The sequence below is a fragment of the Octodon degus genome, unplaced genomic scaffold, assembly GCF_000260255.1.
Source record: "Octodon degus isolate 3935 unplaced genomic scaffold, OctDeg1.0 scaffold00029, whole genome shotgun sequence".
NCBI lineage: Eukaryota > Metazoa > Chordata > Mammalia > Rodentia > Octodontidae > Octodon > Octodon degus.
Genome location: NW_004524605.1, coordinates 1,701,184 through 1,722,055, shown reverse-complemented (window position 1 = coordinate 1,722,055; position 20,872 = coordinate 1,701,184). Strand labels below are relative to the sequence as shown.

General features: G+C 45.2%; 2 protein-coding genes across 2 annotated transcripts in view; both read left to right on the top strand.

The window, feature by feature from the left end:
• The window catches only part of LOC111816263 (zinc finger protein 454-like), an 11,749-nt gene extending 9,409 nt beyond the window's left edge, over positions 1-2,340 (top strand). The window contains exon 5 of the mRNA XM_023713093.1: positions 2,312-2,340. Within this exon, the coding sequence (XP_023568861.1) occupies positions 2,312-2,340 (29 nt within the window). The remainder of the gene's footprint in view (positions 1-2,311) is intronic.
• Positions 2,341-2,873: 533 nt separating this feature from the next.
• On the top strand, positions 2,874-20,113 carry LOC101568645 (zinc finger protein 454). The gene is made up of 5 exons (XM_004629303.2): positions 2,874-2,926; positions 3,803-3,938; positions 6,122-6,248; positions 6,636-6,719; positions 18,777-20,113. The coding sequence occupies exons 2-5, from the start codon at positions 3,906-3,908 to the stop codon at positions 20,111-20,113; spliced, it is 1,581 nt and encodes a 526-aa protein (XP_004629360.1). The 5' UTR covers positions 2,874-2,926; positions 3,803-3,905.
• Positions 20,114-20,872: the final 759 nt, after the last annotated feature.

Genomic DNA, 20,872 nt, shown 5'->3' with positions numbered 1-20,872 from the left:
GTGTCTGGATATTTAAAGATGTTACCGGTCAGGGTTCCATAACAGGTGGAGCTGAAGACTATAATGTCAGTGTTCCTCATTTAGGTTAAGTGTAGCTCCCCCAGATGGACATTCAAGGGGACTGCATCCAACTCCTGTGAAAGATTTACAGGTGACCTGGAAGGGAAGGGACTCTGAAAATTGATGAGTGTTTAGAACATAGTTGGTTACTTCCCGGGGTAAATACATATTGGCATAGTTTATTTCCTGCCTGTAGTCCAGAGACTTGCTTGAACACTTCCCTGTGCTGCATATTGGAATGAAAACAAGGGTAAGACAATGTTCTTACTCAGTGTATAGGTAGTTTATATGAATTCCAGTGTGAAGGACCCCTAGTCCCTGCTGCTGAGCAGCTCCCAGCACAGGTTGCCATGGTAGTGAACTAGTTAGGTACAAATGAGATAGGTGAGAGCAGAAGGAACTGCAAGAAGGCTAAGCAAATGTTTATACTTAGGAGATTGTAAAGGATATATAATTTGAGTGTAGAGTAGAAGTCTTGAGATGACAGAAAATAAAGCTAAATGAATCTCTCATTACATCCTACAGCAAGGGCCTTGTAACATGGCTCAGCAAGTGAACACTAAGAACTCGTAGGAAATAGCACCTATTCTGAGAACAGTAATCCGATTTGATGCAGGTTCTGGTTGCATGTAAGTACATTTGCATAATTGATAGTAGAAACAGAGAGGGAAACTGTTTGGACTGACTACATTTTTAACCTCATTTCTTTGAGCAGAATCGTTCACAGTAAAAGTCCTTGAGGAGTGGGAGCTGCTCTGTTGAATGCTCAGAAAAATAAAGCAAGTTGGATTTTGGCCTGAGTAAGAGGGTGCAATGGATTTCACATTAATGATGTCATTACTTTCTTTAGTTTTGTTTTTGTTGTTTAATTGGTTGAGGAAGGTGCTGGTTAGGTACTCCCTAACAAACTACAGTAGCCCCAGGATAAATGCGTCACGTAAGTGGAGGCATCATAACTATTTTCAGTTTTGGAAGATTTGGACCCTTGGATGTCAGCTCTCAGCTAAGGATGCCTTTGACCTTTCCTCCATTAGTGGGAACAGGATTCCTAATACCATTTAACATATCAGTGTCTCACTTTTCTCATTTACTAATAACACAAATAAATTGCTTTTGGGTTGCATTAGACAATGTAAAATGTAAAGGTGTGTAGTTTTTAGTATGTAGCTAATGCTGGATAAATATTTCTGTCATCCTGAAACAGAATCATATCTAACCCACTCCTTAGTGTGGCATCTAGAACTCTTAATTACCTTAGTCACTAGGGTCCCAAAGCAAATGTCTTAGAAATATTATGCAGCTGTGGGAGGCTTTCCCTCACCCTGCCACAAAAGCGTCCTATCTAGTTTTCTATTCTTCAGCTTCACTTGTCTGTACTTCCTGAAGCTGACCAGTGATTCTATTCTATTGTTCTCAGCCATGGTGCTGGCTTAAATCTGTCTGGTGGCATGCTATCATACAGAATAAGTCCAAATTGTCTACCATGCTCTTCAGACTTCTCATTAACCGCCCTGCTGATCTTCCACTCTCCCTCATCTGGTGTGTCCTGGCCAGGCGCACTGGGCCTGCCAAGCCTCGGGCTCACTAAGTGGACTTCTCTCCCTAGTATTTCTGCTCCCTCCCCTTAGTGGCTTTTCACCAGATCCTCACTTGGTTTCCTTCTCCGCTGTATTCAGATGTCAAAGAGAATATCCCAAAATGCTACTTAATGTACCACCCCATCACAGTCCAACCCCAGCACAGTTATCTCTATGGGCTACTTTCTATTCTGTTTACTACTTCCCCTGGCAGACTAAAACTCCAATAGTACAGGTTTTCCCCTACTTATCTGGGCTGTAAAGTAGTGCCGAGCTCATAAAATACTTCCTAAGTATTTAGAGAATGAAACCACAACCCCAATGTTAGCTTAAGACACTGTGGTGGTGTCACATCCTGCCACTGCTTCCTAAAGGTGGTCAGACATTCCCTAAGTGATTAAGCTCAGGTCACATAAAATTCGCATCTTTCCTTCCTGATATCCATGAACAGTACATATCCAATGACAACTAAGGGTGTCCACCAGGGTATTCCTACCCGTCGCCTCATGCTTCCCACCCCAGCCTAACAAAGTCAGTAAGTTTCTGAACATCGTCCAGTTGTCCAGGATGGAGTCCTCAGCACTCAGGAGCTCTCGCCCTCGCCCTCGCCCGTTCTACCTGCTGGGCACTTCTCAGCGCCATTGTCAAGTCCTCTTGTCCCTCCCTGCTTCCAGCTGTGGTCAACTCCATCCTGAGTCGCTGAGGTAGCCTCCTCTGGGGCCTTCACTTCTATATCCTCACCCACCTTACAATGACTAGAGGAGTTACTGTCACCTCTCCTCTCAGAACAACGCCCCGGCGCAGCTGTCGGCAAGACAGACAGAATCTGACTCTTCTTTCCGGCCAAGGGTGCAATTCTGCCAGCTTTCCCAGGAACTACTCAGCCCCTGGGGGGCTTCTTGTCGACAGATAGAACGCTGCTCCCTGGATCTGATCTTCTGATCAACCTCTGGTTTTACAGCTTCCGGGGCATTATATCAAGACAGAGAAGGAAGTCGAATTTGCACTGAACTGCTCCGCTTGTCTAGGTGCGGATAGCTGAATGGGGGGGAGGGGGGCTACAGAGGCTTCTGGGAAACGTAGTTCAGTACGCAGAGATGTACAGCACCCACCGCTTTGCCTTCTGGGATGTGAAGTCCTGCAAACAGAAGTGCTCAACCCTAAGACTTGTGGGAGCTCAGGTCCGCGGTCCCCGTGGCAACGCGCAAGTGCAGTTCAGACCCGGGAGGTGCAGATTCCAGCTCATTGTGCCCTGACTTCGTTATAGTGGCTTCAGTCTCTCACCGCCGGTAGATACTCCTGGAAAGGCGACCTAGCGGTGACCAGGCATGGTGGCCAAAGCCACGAAGGGCGAGCAATGGTGGGGTGGTCAGGTCTGGGAAGAAGGGCTGAGAGAAAGCAGAAGAGGTGTGGGTCGTTGTCCATTCTGGAGGCCCCTCATCTAATGCCCCAAACTTCGCAGCATGTGTGTCTGAGATTTATCCCAGATGAGGGAAGGTCCGACAGGGTCGGGCATCTTGGGTTTCGGGTCAGAATCAGTACCAGTGGCGTGGATGGGGTGAGGGCCTCCTCTAGCGCGTGGTGGAGCTGCAGCTCCGACGCTCCGGGGGTCGGGCTCCTGCGGCTGAGTGCGAGCCGGCAACGGGGTTTGCAAGGGCGCTGCAGTACAGTCCCGCAACGCCTCCCTGGGGACAGACGGAATGGCGGGGACGCACAGGTTCCCTGTTGCTGACCTCGCCTTTGACTCCCGGTCACCCAAATGGAAACAGGATATCTAAGAGAGTGGTCTGAGAGACTCATCCAGTGAAAATCTAACCTCCCTAGCTCGCGTCTTTCCAGGAGAAAGGACTCAACCCTTTTCCCCCTTCCTCCGCTCCCCTTGGGATCATTAGTTCCAGGACAGTTTCTTAGGAGTCCTAAGCTTTAGGAGAAGGTAAGGAGGGTAGTTACGAAGTATGAGAACTGGTGCTGGAGCAAGCTTTCCGCAAGTTAAACTATTTCAAATACAGCAGGGAAAACTGGGTTTGACTAGAGGAAAGGTATTGGGGGGAAGGAGGGAGAATCATCTCAGAGTTGGGAGCAAATAGGCACAGGAGGATCCCTGGGGTGTGCATCCCTCCCTCCTGCTGTGTGACACCTTTTGAGCCAGCCCTGTCCTCTAACAGATGTCGAGAAACTGCTAGCCTGAGGAATCCTACGCCTGCAGAGCTCCCCTCCGACCTCCTCAGTGCTTTCCTGTGCCTAAGCGGAGGCATTGGAGAAGAAAGAATGGCTGTGAGCCACCTGCCCACCATGGCCCAGGTGAGTAGGGTTTCTCCCTTCTGATTTGGAAAGTGTGGGGATGTCTCTTCCCTGCCCATGAACTCCACCTTATTACTGTCTTCCCCAGAAAGCTGACACCAGCTGCTCCCTGCCACCCCATGTTGGGCTCACCCAAGTGGACCTTAGAGCTCAATGACTTGCTAAAGGTCGTGTGTGGGCCCTGCTGGTTGGTCTGGAGTGGAAACCTCTCCCCCGACACTGCTTCTGCATAGCGCTTACGTGGCACGTAAGGTTGCAGGTCCAACGTGGGAAAGACCTGGCGCAGCCTTGGAAGGGTTTATTGGCTTTTTTGAAAAATGTTATTTGGCCCTTTACTTCCTAGAAATACTGGATACCAATGAAATTATTCAAAAGACTTCTCATGTGGGAATGGGGATGTAGCTCAGCCAGAGAGCACTTGCTCGGCATGCTCAAGGCCTGGGTTTCGTTCCTAGCATACCTCCCCACAAAAAATGTGCTTCCAAATTCAGTAAGGTCCTAAAAAGCTCTGGGTGTTGCTGGCCCCTTTAAAATAATGATATGCAGTTAGGCGTGATGGCACATGCCAGTAATCTCAGCCCTCAGGAGGCTGAGGTAGGAAGAATGCCACAAGTTCAAGGCTAGCCTGCACTGCATAGTGAGGCCCCGTCTCAAAATAAAAGAAGGGGACACATTCATACATTCATTTGGGTATATAAATTCTCGTGCATTTGGCAAAATTGTTCTAAGTCCTTCATATTTAAAACCTTACCTAAGCGATGCCCACTCAGTGCCATCTTGTAAAGCCATCCCTCAGAACTTTTGCATGAGGACCAAACCTAGCATACAAGCATTTGGGGACAAACTGTCTAAAGCATCGCAGTGTCACCACCCATCTTGCTTAATAGCCTGCATTCCTTTGGTTCCCACACAATGGCCAAATATCAGGGATGTACTACAGCATGCCAAGCATTCTGATCTGTGGTGGAAACCCACAGGTGAAAACCAGTCACTGACTCATGAGTTCAGTTCAGCGAGTGCCTCTAGGCTGCCTGCTGTGCTCTCCCTAGGGCTTAGGGGTGGGTAACAGAAGCCTGCTTGGGAGGGCCTTGAGCAGAAGTTGGTGTGTGTGGGAGAGATGCTGAGTTGTTTCCCCAAACCCAGAAGCAAAGGTAAACTGGACTTTTGGCTGAGGAAGTGGCCTCTCAAATAAGCTAAAGTCCTTTCTGGTCACCCATGGTTTCTTTGAGCTTCTACTTAACCTTTCTTTGTCTGTGTAAACCAGCTCCAGGCTGGCTAGGAAGACCTTGTGAAAACATTGAATTTTTTATGTATTAGACTTCAATTACCGGGGCTGGGGAGATAGCTCAGTAGAATAAACACTTGCATGGCAAGTGCAAGGGCCTGAGTTTAATCCCTGGTACCACAAAAGAAAGAAAGAGAAAGAAAGAAAGAAAGAAAGAAAGAAAGAAAGAAAGAAAGAAAGAAAGAAAGAAAGAAAGAAAGATTTCATTTACCTGTCTTAGTTATACAGAGCCTTTGTGTGAACCCCATAAGCAGTGTCTGTACAAATCTAGAAGGCCAGGGCCAGCCAGCCAGGGGCTTCCTGCTGCAGTCAAGATGGGCATGAGGTGCATGAGGCTTTCAGCAGTGTGACACAGTGTGTTGTTTTACAGGGAACTTTATTTTACATGTATTTAGGACAGGGTTTACAGGGTCTCACTACGTAGATCGGACTCGTAGTGATTCTCCTGTTTTCAGCCTCCCAAGCGCTGGGATCACAGGTGTGTGCCACCATGCCTGGTCTCAATCACCATCTCCGCACACCCTGGGGGCGGGGCCAGTGTAGCACGTGGGGATCGAACCCCTGTCCCTGTGTCTGCCTAAGCAGGCACTTTAATCCGCTGAGCTATCTGGATGGCCCTGGAACTTTTTTTTTTTTTTAATAAGTAGAGGACTACCATCCACAGAGGTGATTAAATATATCCTGCATATGGTAACCAGGAGCGTTGTGTACTGCCATCACCAAAGGACAGTGGGTGCTGTAGTGATACAAAACCCAGCCCCTATCAAATGCTTCCTTGCCCTGGACACCAGCTCCCTGTACGCTTAAGAGCCCTGTAAATCCCCACGCACTCCAGGGGACAGTGGCCTCAGCCTCCCAAGAGAGCTCCTAGCCAGTGAGGCCGGCTTTGCCATTCCAGGGCCTGGTGACCTTCGGGGATGTGGCTGTGCTCTTCACGCAGGAGGAGTGGGGGCGACTGAGCCCTCCACAGAGGGCCCTGTACAGAGACGTGATGTTGGAGAACTACAGCAACCTGGTCTCACTCGGTAAGGTGGACACTCAAGCGGGGACTTGGTTAGGGCCTTCCACAAGGTCCCACACAAGGACGGGTGGGGGAGAGGGCCGCCAAGAACGTTGTCTTCGGTGCTGCTCATTGCCTGTCCGTGGTCCCCAAGCCTGTGTTGGAAGTCCTAAGTGGAAGTACCTCAGAAATTTAGGGGTTGTATCATCCCCCATCTTCCAGCAGAGTGGGACATAGGAGCAGGTGTCGGCGCCAGGCCTGAGCCATTCTTCCTTCTCCAAGCAGGTGATTGTCTGGGCCTTCCTGTCCCATCACCCTTTCTGGGAAGTTCTGAGGACCAGATCTTATCCTTACAAAGATTTTTCTCTCTATTATGATTAGATGTGGTCCTTATTTTTCTCCTCAAAAACAGGACTCTTAGGACCCAAACCTGATACGTTTTCTCATCTGGGAAAAGAATGGATGCTGGAGGTCTCCTCAGGATGCTTCTGTCTTGGTAAGAGTGATGCACGTGGGAGGCAGTGGGAGGAAACCAGGTGGGCAAGGTTGGCCTGACAGCACAGCAAACACACCAGCATGTGCTGCCACAGTTGTCCCAGGATACATTGCAAACTGGCACGCTCCTTTCTTGTGGCAGCTTGTGCCTCTCTGAACCCTCCCCTTCCTGACCTTGTTCTGTCCGTGTTTGGCATGAAGTTAGAGGCTGTGGTTTAGAAAAGACCTCAGCTGTCCTGTGGGCAGCACCCCATGCATCCTGTCACATGCCCGACAGTGCGGGGTCCACACACCCTTCTCCAGGGAGGAACAGCCACCCTGGGTTGCACACCAGAGGGCAGCTTGAGTGCCCACAACACCGCTTCTCCAGGGAACATTGTGCCCCTGTTCTGATGTCTCATAGCTCTCTGTCTGTGTGGACGTAGAGGGCCACCAGCGCTGGACCGTCCTCTAGCTCTTGCTAGGCTACAAGCACCACTCAGGCCAGCGTTGCCATGCAGTTTGCTGTGCCAGTCATGCCTGGCACAAAGTTTGGCAGCCAAGAAGCAGCACGGGCTTGTTGCCTGGGAGCTGTGCACAGGACAGTTCAGTGGCTCCACCGTGTCCTAAAGAACCCACTGATCTGGAGGCACACAGGCAGGGCAAGCCTTTCTGCCACCACTGGACAGGCTAGAAAGCCTACTGCCTTAAGTAAAACACTAACATTGCAGTTTTTGCTAATATTTTGCAGGGTTTAAAATAATTTTACAAACTTTTATTAATGATTTTTCACAATAGCCTGGTGAAATAGGCAGGAATTTATATCTTACTGTGATAACTTCCCACCTGCAATGTTTAGGACTCGACTCTTGTATGGAATTTAAATATATTAATTCTAAATCTCAGTTTTCAAAACAAAAACATTTAGCTTAGCTAACAGAATTATGACTATTCTCAGAATTTGTATGTTATATTACAACCAAATTAAGGCACTTTAGATGTTTCATTCTGTATCACACAGTTTTATGATATATGAAAAGAGAAATGATGGGGAGATGAACTGGAAGAGGTCGGCGCACAGTCCTGCTGCTGTGGCGTGACCTTTCATTGGCATCACTTGGTCAGCTCTTCACTGTCAGTAGTGCCAGCCTGTATTGCGCTGCTATAGGAGAGCAAGGCAATGAAGTCAGACCTTGGTGCACGAAGGCTTTTACGGTCAAGCGTGAGTGATGACTTGAAGACACAACCGTACACCTCAGCCAGGCCACCCTGCTTGCTGTGACTGGAAGCTGCTCCATAAAGAAATGCTAGCAATTCCAAGGATTTCACTCTTTCCACTCCTAAATCTCATATTTAAATGTTCATGGGATTTCATTTTTAGTTTTTGTTTTTTCTTATTCCTGTTGAATCCCTGAATGACTGGCTAAGACTAAAGACCATACAGAATCGCAATAGGCATATTTCCTCTGAGGTACAGGTTGAGCATCCATGTTCCCTAAAACCAAACTCTGAGATGCTCCAAACTTCAGCCTTGTTGGGCACTGACGCACTGCCACAGGCAGAAGTTTGCATGCCTCGCCTCTGGTGCCAGGCTGCAGCCAGAATGCGAGCGCACTACCCGCTCTCCTGTGAATTCAGTCACCTTCAGGGTGGGTGTGGAAATAATAGGGTGTGCGTGAGACATGAGTGAATTTAGGGTTTAATCTTGGATTCTTCCGTAAAATAACTCACTGTGTATGAGCAGCTATTCCAAAATCTGGAACCATCCTTGGCACTTCCTGTAAGAGCTCCGAAAGCTGTGCTAGAACTTTTCAGTACTGTGCCGGTTGCTCTTGGATTGGAATAGACTCATGTTTTAATCGGAGTAGAAATGGTCTGTCTGAGGGACAGCTCTCCTTGTTAAGTTTTCTGTTTGCTGTGCTACGAAACACTGTAGCAGAGGGCGGGGCTGTCGTGTGGCCCTGTGCAGTCGTGACACCTGTGTTGCGTGTGTGATTCACCCCACTGCGCAGAGGACTCTCCAGGGCAGCGAATTAGGATGCTCAGGAAGTCGGCAGGGGGCCAGCTGGCCCTTCGCTGTTGTGTTTTTCCCTTTTCCAAAATAGCTTTAATGAACAAAGATATTGTTCACTCCATAAACTCAAGGAAAAGCATGTGATTGCTTAATTCGAGGAGCTTCCTCATAACTTTAATTTCCTTGTGTTCATCTGCTTGGGCTCTTTGTTATGCTAATTGTTTCACCCGTTATTTCTAACTTACCTTTTTTGAGCCAATGCGTTCATAGCCGCCATGCATAGTGTTTATCTATAAGTTTAACATTGTGTATTATGTCCTTTTTTTCATTTTCCATTTTATTTGCATTTTCCCACATAAATTAGAGGGGAATTTTTTTAGGGGACCAGCACTTCTACATTGCCCTTTTGTATCGACTTCTCCATTTACACTATGGATCATTAGTGGGGTCCATTGACTATCTAAGACAGTGTGTAATATTATGGAGGGTTGAGAGGACAGTGGGGACAGCATCATGCGCTGCCACCCCACCACAGAGGAAGCACAGCGCACCTCACCGCCTCTCCTCCATGACAGCAGAGCCACTGGCTCGATTTTGCACTAGTGTCCCCTGGCGTCACCTCGTGGGCTTACCACAAACATCTGTAGCTTGAAACATGCATTTGCTTCGGCATTTACAAAGCAGGGTGAGTGCGGATCGGGAGCCGCGCGGGTGGAGCCTTCCACGACTCGCCCTTCCAAGTCCGTGAGGCTAGCAGCTGCAGACGCTTGGTTACTCCCTCAGCAGCTCCGCTTTAACTTACCCATCTCTCTGCTGGGGGACGTATACGCTGCTTCCCGACTTCTCAGTGCCGACCTGAGTACTCTTCTATGTATTTTCGCTTATGCGTGGGAGTTTCTTTGGGTGTACTCAGGGATGAGGAGATGCTGGCCTTGAGGGCGTATTGTCCCAGATACTGCTTACGTAGCTGTTCCAGAGTGCACTAGTAGTGGATCCAAGGCCCTGTTATTTAACATCCTTGTCCAAATTTAGAGGTCTCACACTTTCGGAAATTCTGCCTATCTACTCCTGAGGAACGGCACCTCGCTGTGCTTTTCGTTTGCGCCGCCTGCCTTGAGAGTGAGGGTAAAGGCTCGCCCATGTTGGCTGGTCACCGTGTACCACGATTTAGTACACTGCTGTTCTTGGCCCAGTTCCCTACAAGAGCTTCTTCATTCATCGATGTTTATGTGTTCAGGAGCCTGTACTTAGTGTCTCAGTTCTCTTCCCCCATCTGTAGCTTGTCTCGTTTCTTTACTGACGGAAGTTCTTGCCCAGTGGAGGACAGCAGGTGCTCATTTGCCTTTATTCTTAGTGTTTCTGTGTCCCATGTAATCCTTTCTGTCAGCATAGGATCAGTGAAGGGGCCGCTTTGTCTTGTCTGCTCTTGTGTGCTTAGCACACCAGCTCTCAGTGTTTATTGAATGAAAAATTAACTTCCAGTACTTACTTTTGTCTTTTTTTCCTGTGTCTTGTGAGAGGCTTGTCATTTATCTATTTATTTATTTATTTTGAGACAGGGTCTCTCTATGCAGGTCAGGCTGGCCTTGAGCTCACTTTGTAGGTCTCGAACTCACAACTAGATTCCTGAGTGCTGCGATGGCAGGCATGTGCTACCATGCCCAGCTAAAGGCTTGTCTTTTTATTCACCTTTTCAATAAATAAAATAACTTTTATGATAGTTCCTATTTTATCTGTATTTTTTCTCTTCACTATTTCTTTCCTTCATATTCTCAAAGTGTATTCTGTTCTGTTCTTCTTTTCCTTTATTAAAGTAATATATGCAGAAGACTAAAAATCTAATGATACTGTTTATTATAAACAGCATGATAAACCTCTTATCCTTTTCTCCTTCTCTAAAAGTGATGACTATTTCTTCTTTTAACTGATTATTTGATAGACTGTTTCCATGGTCCAGGTAAAATGTTTATGTCGCTACCCGTTGGCTTTACAGTTTCCAACAACATGTATCCAATTCCATCTATAAATGCGAGGGATACCCCCACCCATCACTCCCCAACTATCTGTGCTGGCTGCCTTGCCCCTCTGTCTTCCTGGCAGAGTTTCAGTGTGACTTCGCTGGATTAGTGCTTACATCCCCAAATCCTTGTCTTAAGTGAGCTGTGTGGCAGGTTAGGACAGTGCCTGCTCCCCACAGCCTGTGCTAGCCTTTCGTTGTGCTTGGTCTCATTTGTGTTGGTTGCTAATTCGACCTCAGCCCTCCTCTAGTTGCCTCGTCCCCGCATGGAGTCTCTGAGTGGTGCCACCTCGCAGGCACTGATGCCTGCTGCCCCTGTCATTCCCTGGTGTGTCCCCTCCCTCCTGGCAGGGTCTCCTGTCCCTGTGTCCACATGTGTCAGCTTTCTTGGTCTACTCCTTTGGTAACACACATCTTCCAATAGCTTCCTATGAAATGAGGTGTGACAGCAAAAGTTTTGTAAACTAATGAATCTGTAAATGTCTTTTTCTCCCTGATACTTTAGAGATCACTTGACTGGACAGAACTCAGCCTTGGAAATCATGTTCCTTCAGAATTCTGACACGGCCCTCAGGCTGCCAGTACGAGGTGCACTCGTTCCTAATCGTCTGTGGCTGGTGGTTCTTCTGAACATGTTCAGGTTCTCCTCATTCACTCCTGAAATCTTAAGATTCTGGTAGATGGACCTTGGTATCGGTCCATTTTCATCCATTGAACATTACTGAGCCCTTGGCTGAACGTTTGGTGAGTGTTTCTATTTGAAATTCCTGCTCTTCAGTTCTAGGATGATTGCTTGATTGCTTGATTGCTTGATTGCTTGATTTCTCCCCTTGGTTTTCTTTTTTTCTCATTAAGGAATGCTTGCTACCAACGCTGGGCCTCTTGGACTGGTCTTCTCATTTTCTCATTTTCTCGTTAAAATTCCCATCTTCAATGCTTTCTTTACTCAACTTTTTGACAAACTTTCTCAATGTTATCTTTCAACATCCATTGAAGTTCTTAGAATAATTTTTATCAGCTTCATTAAAATATAACTTATGCACAATAAAATTCAGCAATTTTAAGTAAAATATTTGAAAAGTTTCTACAATTATGTGACTACCACCACATCAAGAAATATACCATTCTCTTTCTTCCAGAAAGTTCTCTCTTACCATTGCGTTAACCCCTTCCTTGTCCCCAGACGCTGGCACCATCAGTCTACTTTCTGTCCCCGAGTCTACTCAGACCCGAGCTCTAGCAGAAGTTTTCCTTGGGACCTCATGACTGCTGAGTGTCTCCCTCACCCCAGGTAAATCACGGGAGGACCGAGGTCCCTGTTGGAGGCTGTGTGTGGAGAGTGGGCTTCTGTGACAACACACCTTTGGCCAGCTGCCCAGTGTCTTTGCTCCAGAGCAGCTGTGCTGTGCTGTCACCAGGAGAGGTCTTAAGTAATCCCCATTAAACTCTTGGATCGACTTTCAGTGGGGTACATCCAGGGCGCATTCGGCACCCCTCTTGATAAACTCATCTGGGTGATAGGTGGGCATTGTCTGTAATTACAACATGTGAGAAGTCAGACATTTCTTATATGTGGTTGTTTTTATTTTCACAATTAGGAAAGCGCTTTAGTAGAGGTGAATATCGTTAGCGGACTGAGCTGGGCCTGGCGGAACAGAGCTGTAATCCCGGCGCTCGAGGAGGCTGAGGCAGGACTGCAGGTGTAGCCCCAGTTTGAACAACTTAGTAATTTAGCAAGACCCTGTCTCAGAGGGTTGGGGGTCACTGGGAGTGTAGCTCAAGGTGAGGGCCCTGGGTTCAATTCTGAAGGAAAACGATGGGCTACAGTTCAGCGGCATAAATGCCTGCCTGGCAAGCACAAGGTCCTGAGTTCGATCCCCAGTACTGCAACAAAAGAAAACAAAACAAAACACTTGAGATGGGTGTTTTTAAAAATCATCCTCCAGATTTTAAGTAAACTTTTTCTGAAGTATATTACAGAAAAGTATGTATGTCATAAGTGTACAACTCAATGATTTTTAGCAACAGAAGCACACCAACAGTTCAGTGCCCATGTCACAAAGCTCAACATTACCAGCACCCAGAAACCTTGCGGGTCTCTCTGTTCCTTTTGTCTTTAAAGGTAACAACTACTTTAACCATGGATTTGTTTTGCATGTATGGAGAGAAGCTTAATGAGACCTTGTCTCAAAATAAAAAATAAGAAACATGGCTAGGGATGTAACTCACTGTCAAAGCCCTGGGTTCAATTCCTAGTATGGCAAAAAAGAAAAAAAAAGTCGGAAATGTTGCTTTTTCAGTTCTCGAAAGCCCTAGTGTAACAATGGCTCTATTTCTTCCTTAGTTGTAAGAATTCCTAGTGAAGCCGCCTCTGCCTGGAAATGTCTTTGAGAAACTTTTAAACTGAGTATGTTGTGTGCTTTATCTACATTAGATAATAGCGTCATGCGGCCACTGCCTCATCTTGTGCCGTTGTGTTACGTGGGTCCTTCCCACCATCAGAGCTCGAGTCTTTTTCTGTGAAGTCACATTTACTGCCATAAAGTGTCTTCACTGTGTTCTTGTTACCATGTAAATCTCTGTGGATTCTGTCCTGAGGAGTCCTTTAAAATTCTTAATATTAGTGATATGTGCTTCTCTCTCATCTTGATTTGGCTTGTTAGTGGTCTTATTAACTTTTTTATTAAGTTCTGTTTTCTATATTATTTCTCTCCTTTCCCGTAAGGTTTAATTTGCTGTTTTAATTTTGAGATTAGTAATCAATGTATATATGTGTATTTCCTCCTAAAATGGCTTTAGCTGTCTCTTATAAGTTCAAATTCATACTTGTATTCAGATTTACTTCAAAATATTTTCTAAAAGTATCTGTTTTTTCTAATTTTTGTTATGATTTCTTCTTTAGTGTATCACTTATCTAGAAATGTATTGCTGGACTGGGGAGATAGCTCAGTGGTCCAAGCACCTGCCTGGCAAGTGCAAGGTCCCAAATTGGATCCTGCTCCTGCATGCCGTGCTAGCCTGGGAGCTGGGCATGGCGGCGCATACCTGTAATCCCAGCACTAGGGAGGCTGAGACAGGAGGATCGCTATGAGTCTGAACTGTGTAGTGAGATCCTGTATTCAATAAATAAATAAATAGAATGATATTGCTTAATTTAAAGATTGTTTTAGTCCATTTTGTTTCTGTGTCAAATCCTACACACTGGGTAATTATTAAAGAAATAAGTTTATGTAGCTCATAGTCAGGACACTGGAAAGCCCAGGACCAAGAGGCTGCACGTGGTGAGAGCCTTTTTGCTGTGTCCTAAATGGTAGGAGCCGTCACCTGGTGAGAGAATATGTGAGTGTGTGTGTGAGAGAGGAGGGCAGGGGTGCCCGGCTCACCCGCTGCCGCCGAGTGTTGGTCCGTTGCTGAGCACAGACCCCAGACCACCTTCCTGTCAGAGGTCCCGCCTCTCAGCACCTGCGCAGAGGGTTGGCTCCCATGTGTGGACTTGGGAACAGGGTCAGCACCTGGCAGACACACGTGCAGTTTCTGATTAGCCAGTGGGTACTGCGGCGTCGTTACTGCTCATTCCACTGAGTTCAGAGAATATCTTGTGATAATCACAGTTCTAGTCAGTCTTAGTAAATGATCACTATAAAGGTGTGCACGTGCTGTCGTTGGGTATAGTGTTCCAAGTGTGCAGATTAGGTTGAAGTTGTTTGTCGTATTGTTGAAGTTTTCCTTCCTCTTACTGGCTTGATGTCTGATCATCACAGGTGATACATGAACATCTCTCGCTGCAGTTATGAACACGCAAGGCTTCCCTTTCATTCTCTAAGTGTTTTGCTTTTGAAGAAAAATATATTTTGAAATACAATATTTGTCTGCAAATGGAAATGTGTTATGCAATCTTGAAAAATTGGCCATTTTGTCCATATGAAATGTCTTGAAGTCTGTTGACTTTAGTGTTGCGTGATGTGTCGAGCTTGGTATAGATGCACGGCTCTGCACAATTTAGCACTTTTCATTCAGTCTTCTAGTCTCAATATTTTGATCTTTATAATCTTTGTATTTTCTCAGTGGTGTTTGGTTAAATTTTATTTTTATTATTCAGTCTTACAATTTAGATCAATTACTAATATGTGTGAGATTTAGTGTCTACTATCTTATTTATTTTCTCTTTTAATCACCTTGTTTTAGATCCGCTCTTATCTCTTCTCTTTCCTTCTTTGGGATTAGTGAAATATTTCGTATTTTCACCCTGTTTTAACTTAATTTACTTTCTTTAGTCTTTATGTGGTAAATTTAATATGCAAAACCAGTTTATTGCCATCCAAAGTAACTTTTTACTTTTTTTACATGAACAAATTTTAACCTCTTTTAATAATTCTCAGGCAAGCCTTATACTTTACATTAACAGCATTTCTTCCTTCCATCTTTTGTGGTTTTTTATTATGTATTTTTCTTTACTTAATTATACATATATTTGCAACCACATATACATAGTTGTTGTTTTATGCAATCAATAATAACTTATCCACATATTTATTTTTCCCATTACTTTGTATTCTTCCTTACATTTCCACCTTTATACATGGAACTCTTTTTCTTCTGCCTGAAACGCTCATCTCATCGTGCTAGTATGAGCTCCTTTATGTCTGGCTTCCATTATTTCTGTTGGAGAGATGCTGCCAGGCTTCGCCGTCGTCCCTGCAGGTGCTGGGTCTTGTTTTCCCAAGCAGCTCTCAGCATACTCCTTTGGTCTGCAGTAGTTTTGCTGTGGTGCGCCTCTGTGGATTTTCTTGGATTTATCCTACATGGAGTAGGAGACTTCCATTTTTGACCTTTCTCATTTTAAATTATGTTATGGTCCGTTCTCTGCCCTGATTCTCATCACGCATCCACGCGAGCGCTTCACTGAGTCAGGCGTGCCTCTTTCCAGTTATTTCCCTTCACCTTTTGCCAAAGAGTCTTAGTCTGTTTTCTGTTGCAATAACTGAGGTAAAGTGATGAGGGAAAGTGAGGTAAAGTGATGAGGGTACTTGCTTCACCGTTCTGGAGTCTGGAACACCCGAGGGTGTGGCAAGCACGTCTTACTGCACCATACGATGGCGGACGAGATCGCGTGAGGAGACAGAGCAAGAGAGCTGGCTCCAGTCTGTCTGCCACCACTTCTTTTTTTAAGTGGTTTTCGTTTTGGTTTTTTTTTGTGTGTGTGTGTGGAACCCGGGATTGAACTCAGGCCTTTGCGCTTGCCAGGGAAGTGTTTATTCCACTGAGCCGTCTCCACGGCCCCCGCCACCGCTTCTGAGGTGACTTACGCCATCCCAGCATCATGACTTCATCTGTCCTTCCTACCTCCCAAAGCCCCGACCTACAGATACCATCGACATATGAATGTAGGGTTTAAATTTCTAACAGTTGAGCTGCGCAGCACATGGGGGAGTGTGTCAAAGCCAGACCACCGGGACTTCCTGCCTATGTGTTTGTACAGTTCACTTTCTCCTGCAGTTTTCAAGATACTGTTAAATCTAGTTACTTAGTTTGTAATTTTGATTCTGTGTTTCAGTTCTAAGATTTCTATTTCATTTTTTTGTCCCAGTTCTCTGTTGTAATTCTCAGTCTTCTTTTTCCTCAAGTTTGTTATCAAGGGTTTTTTTTAAGTCTATGTCTGATAATTCTGGTGTCTGATTTCTTCTACTTTTTGCTATTGTCTCTTTATTCTCTTCATTCAATTTCTTAGCACTTCTGGTATTTTTAGTTAAATTCCCGGCATTATGTGTAAAGAAGTCCAAAGGCTTTGCACATTTTCCATCCTTCCAGAGAGGTGCGAACACAGCACCTGAGTCCAGCCAGGGCCTACACGAGCTGGTGGTTTTGTCACCTTTTCTTTGTCCTTATTCCTTAGCGGTTAGAGCCCAGCAAGGGTCCTAACTGAGAGCTTCACGTGTCACTATGAGCCCTCCTTTGACGACTATAGAAAATTCTGGATTTCTGCTAACCTTTTGTCTTTTGTCCATCAGAAGTTTAACACATCATCAAATTCTTTGAGGAAAAGAGCACAAGTGGTGAATTACCCCTCTCTATTTCCTTTCTCTCCCAAATGGTAGATTATTAAATCTCCCTTGGATGACATGCCTTCATACAAGACTATTTTTTTTGGTCCGGATTTTCTAGCTGTTTTCTGCAGAAATGTGACATGCCACAATTTGCTTTATATTGACCAGACATGCAGGTCAGCCCCTAATATTTTGAGGTTTGATAAACAGTCAGCCTTCTATATTTGCAGGCTCCATATCTGCAGAGCCACCTGGCTGTGAACTGCATACTGTGCAGTTAGGCCTGTAATGATGATGGATTCTTTACTGAATATGTATACATTTTTCCTTGCATTATTTCCTGCACAGTGCAATTGTATTGACACAGCACAGAGCATTTACACTGTATTATTATTAGTCATCCAAAGATGATTTGAAGTGTGCAAAAGGTTGTACAGAGGTACTAGGCAAATGTCATTTCATGCAAGTGATTGAGCATGAATTTTGGTATCTGGGAGGAATTCTAGAACCAGTCATAGATCCTCAGAGACAGCCATACTCTCTTTTAATTTTAATCATTCTTTGTTTTGAGCAAGCTTATTTTAGCTTGAGCTCAGGACTTTAGCCTTAAAGTGTAACAGTTTAACTTTCTTTTCCAAATAATTATAGTTATTTAAATTGTAGGTTTTGTAGAGAATTTTCTGGAATGAGTGGGGAAGGAAAATGATGGACGAAGTTTGTTTTCTACAGGATTTCCTAGGAATCTTTGCATTGGCAGGGTTGAGTATCATGTCCTTCGCATTATGTTTCTTAATATAAAGTCTTAAATAGACCTCAATTAAAGGTGGATATTCACAAATGTATGCAAAAATAAAATGCAGTCCAGAACTCTGCTTATTCATATCAAGATACCCATGAACCCAAGTGTGAGAAGATTGTTGAGTAAGTGAGGAATCTTTGTCTGGGCAGAGGAATTCTTTGGCAGTAACTCATGGGCTCTCGCCACTGTTCAGGCAGCAGAATCTCATTCCTTGTGAATGCCCTGGTCCCCAGATTCACAGCCTCTCCGTAGACGTGATGGATTTAGCTGCATGTGCTCTCTTCCTGATTTTCAGGTTTTGTTCCATGAACGTGGTCTGCTTTCATCATGTAGATGTCCTGTTTTCACATGGGTTTGGAGACGTTATTTCCTCTGAGCATAAAGTGTGAATGTTCCATACAGCCCATCAGCCTAGCCTTTTATTTCCATCTGGATACTCAAATGAATAGACAGAACATAAATTTAAGTCTATGTTAGTACTTGCCCTTAAGGTTTTTCTTCAAGTACTGACTTTGACTTTCATTGATTTGTAAGGCCACATCTGGGTTTTCTTTTTTTTTTTTTTTTTTTTTTTTTTTTCTTTTTAGTGAATTTAGTGCAGGGTCTACAGGGTCTCACTACATAGATCGGACTCATAGTGATCCTCCTATTTTCAGCCTCCCAAGCACTGAGATTACAGGCACCTGCCACCACTCCCAGTCTCTGTCACAGTCTCAGCATGGCCTGGGGGTGGGGCTGACACTGTACGCCAGGGATCGAACCCCAGCCACTGCTCCCTGGCTCTGCCGAATCAGGCACTTTAGTCCACTGACCTATCTGGCCAGCCCTATATCTGAGTTTTCTTAAAGGCCATATCACTAAAATAGACAAGGTACTTTTGTTGGGGTAGCATGGACTACATTCAGTTTTTATGAGGCTTAGAAGGTCAGTTAACTTCCTTGAATTACAAAGGAAATAGGTATTGTGGTGAGGAGTCTGGCCCAGGCCTGGGACCTATGTGATGAGCTCCCAAATTCTGCTCACATGGGACACTTTAGAATAACTGCACCTTAGTCCTTAGCTCACCTCTCTTCTTTCCTTTCTTGCTGTCACTTGAAGAAGTCTTCAAGACTGCACCGCTTCATTAGTGTTGTTAGCTCACCATCTCATGCCATCACTCTGTTCCTCAGGGTAAAGCAGACATTCTTATTTTTAATGTCTTGCAGACTGGATGACCATGACTGTGAATAAGATAGCTACTCTGCAGACGCATATTCCTGAAGAAGAGTTTGATCTGTGGATAGGAAAGGAAGGGCTGACCAGAGGTGGTCCCTGGAAATGTGCCAGCTTGTTGCAGTGGCAGTGCCCAGAAGGTCGGGAGACGAACTGGCAGCAAGTGGCCTCCGCCCATCAGGACACCTCACCAGGAGTCGGGGTGCAGCAGGGCCATGGGTCTGGGAAGGGCTGCCCCAGAAACTCCACACTTGTTCAGAGTCAGGGATTGCAGCCAAGCAAAAAAGCCTTTGAATGTTACAAATGCAGGAAAGTCTTCTCTAAGAGTTCCACCTTTAGCAAGCATCTTGAAACCCATACTGAAAAACTCAATATAAGCCAGAAAACATATATGAAAGAGAAACGGTATGAGTGTCGAGAATGTGGAAAAGCCTTTCACCAGAGCACACACCTCATCCACCACCAGAGAATCCACACAGGGGAGAAGCCGTATGAATGCAAGGAATGTGGCAAGGCATTCTCCGTGAGCTCCTCGCTGACTTACCATCAGAAAATCCATACTGGAGAGAAGCCATTTGAGTGTAACTTGTGTGGGAAAGCCTTCATCCGGAATATACATCTTTCCCACCACCACAGAATACATACCGGAGAGAAACCATTCAAATGCAACCTTTGTGAAAAAGCCTTCGTGTGCAGGGCACATCTTACCAAACACCAGAATATTCATAATGGTGAGAAACCATATAAATGTAATGAATGTGGGAAAGCTTTCAACCAGAGTACAAGTTTTCTTCAGCATCAAAGAATCCACACTGGAGAGAAGCCCTTTGAATGCAATGAATGTGGAAAGGCCTTCAGGGTGAACTCTTCCCTGACTGAACATCAAAGAATTCACACTGGAGAGAAGCCTTATAAATGTGGCGAATGTGGAAAAGCTTTCAGGGATAATTCATCTTTTGCACGCCATCGGAAAATTCACACTGGGGAGAAACCCTACAGATGTGGCTTGTGCGAGAAAGCCTTCAGGGACCAATCAGCCCTGGCCCAACACCAGAGAATTCACACTGGGGAAAAACCTTACATGTGTAACATATGTGAGAAGGCATTTGGTGACCACTCTGCCCTCACCCAGCATAAGAGAATCCACACGAGGGAGAAACCTTACACATGTAAAGTCTGTGGGAAAGCCTTTATCCGAAGCACACATCTTACCCAGCATCACAGGATACACACAGGAGAGAAACCCTATAAGTGTAATAAATGTGGGAAAGCTTTCAATCAGACAGCAAACCTCATTCAGCATCAGAGACATCATATTGGGGAAAAGTGATACATGACTTCAGTTTATTATGGAAGAGCTTTGAGCAAATTAATTATTGAATATGAGAGAGCCATTCTAAAGAATGCCTATGATACTCACTATATTTGCTGAGATGCAAGATTCACAATAGTTTTTGATAACATAAGAATGACCAACACCTTATTATTTAGTTCTTCCTGGTTGGATAGCAGTACTTTTTTCAGTAGTCTGAATTATCAAGTAGAACCAAACTGGAGCTTCATTAACAATATAAAAATTGGTTTAAAGAATCTATAAGAGAATTATAAAATGGTGAAAATTAAGGTTAAGAAGCCACGGAACAAAGGAGTAAGAATGAGATCTAGAAGCATTCCATTCTTGTGGATTTTCCCCTGTGACAGTGGCAACTGTAGTGTCACCTCTGTTTTCTCACACATGCTCCTGGCACCCAGGGTAAGGGACAAGTGGTAACCTACCAGACCTAGGGATAATTTACATCATGCTCCCCACTTCTGCTCCAAGCTGTCTTTGGTCAGACCTGGCCTGTGTGATGCCTGGCTTCTCAGTGTTCTGCTAGAAATGTGACCCTTTTGCTGACTTGGTGACTCCTAACTCAACATTGTGTCATTTATTATCCCTGCCCTTGGGAGTGTGCTCTGACCTCATATGCAGTGTGAGAATCTGCCAGAGCCAGAACTATGGAATGAACTTGAATGAGAATCCATTTCCAGCTCTCACAGTCTGGACTCTGCGTGTGTGGGTGCGGGGGCTGCTCAGGCTTCTTGGGTT

Bases quoted from the DNA above. Each gene is read 5' to 3' on its own strand.
- LOC101568645 (XM_004629303.2), top strand. From the start codon at position 3,906: ATGGCTGTGAGCCACCTGCCCACCATGGCCCAG. The intron at 6,249-6,635 runs GTAAGGTGGACA...CCTCAAAAACAG, and splicing joins CAGCAACCTGGTCTCACTCG to GACTCTTAGGACCCAAACCT. The intron at 6,720-18,776 runs GTAAGAGTGATG...AATGTCTTGCAG, and splicing joins CTCAGGATGCTTCTGTCTTG to ACTGGATGACCATGACTGTG.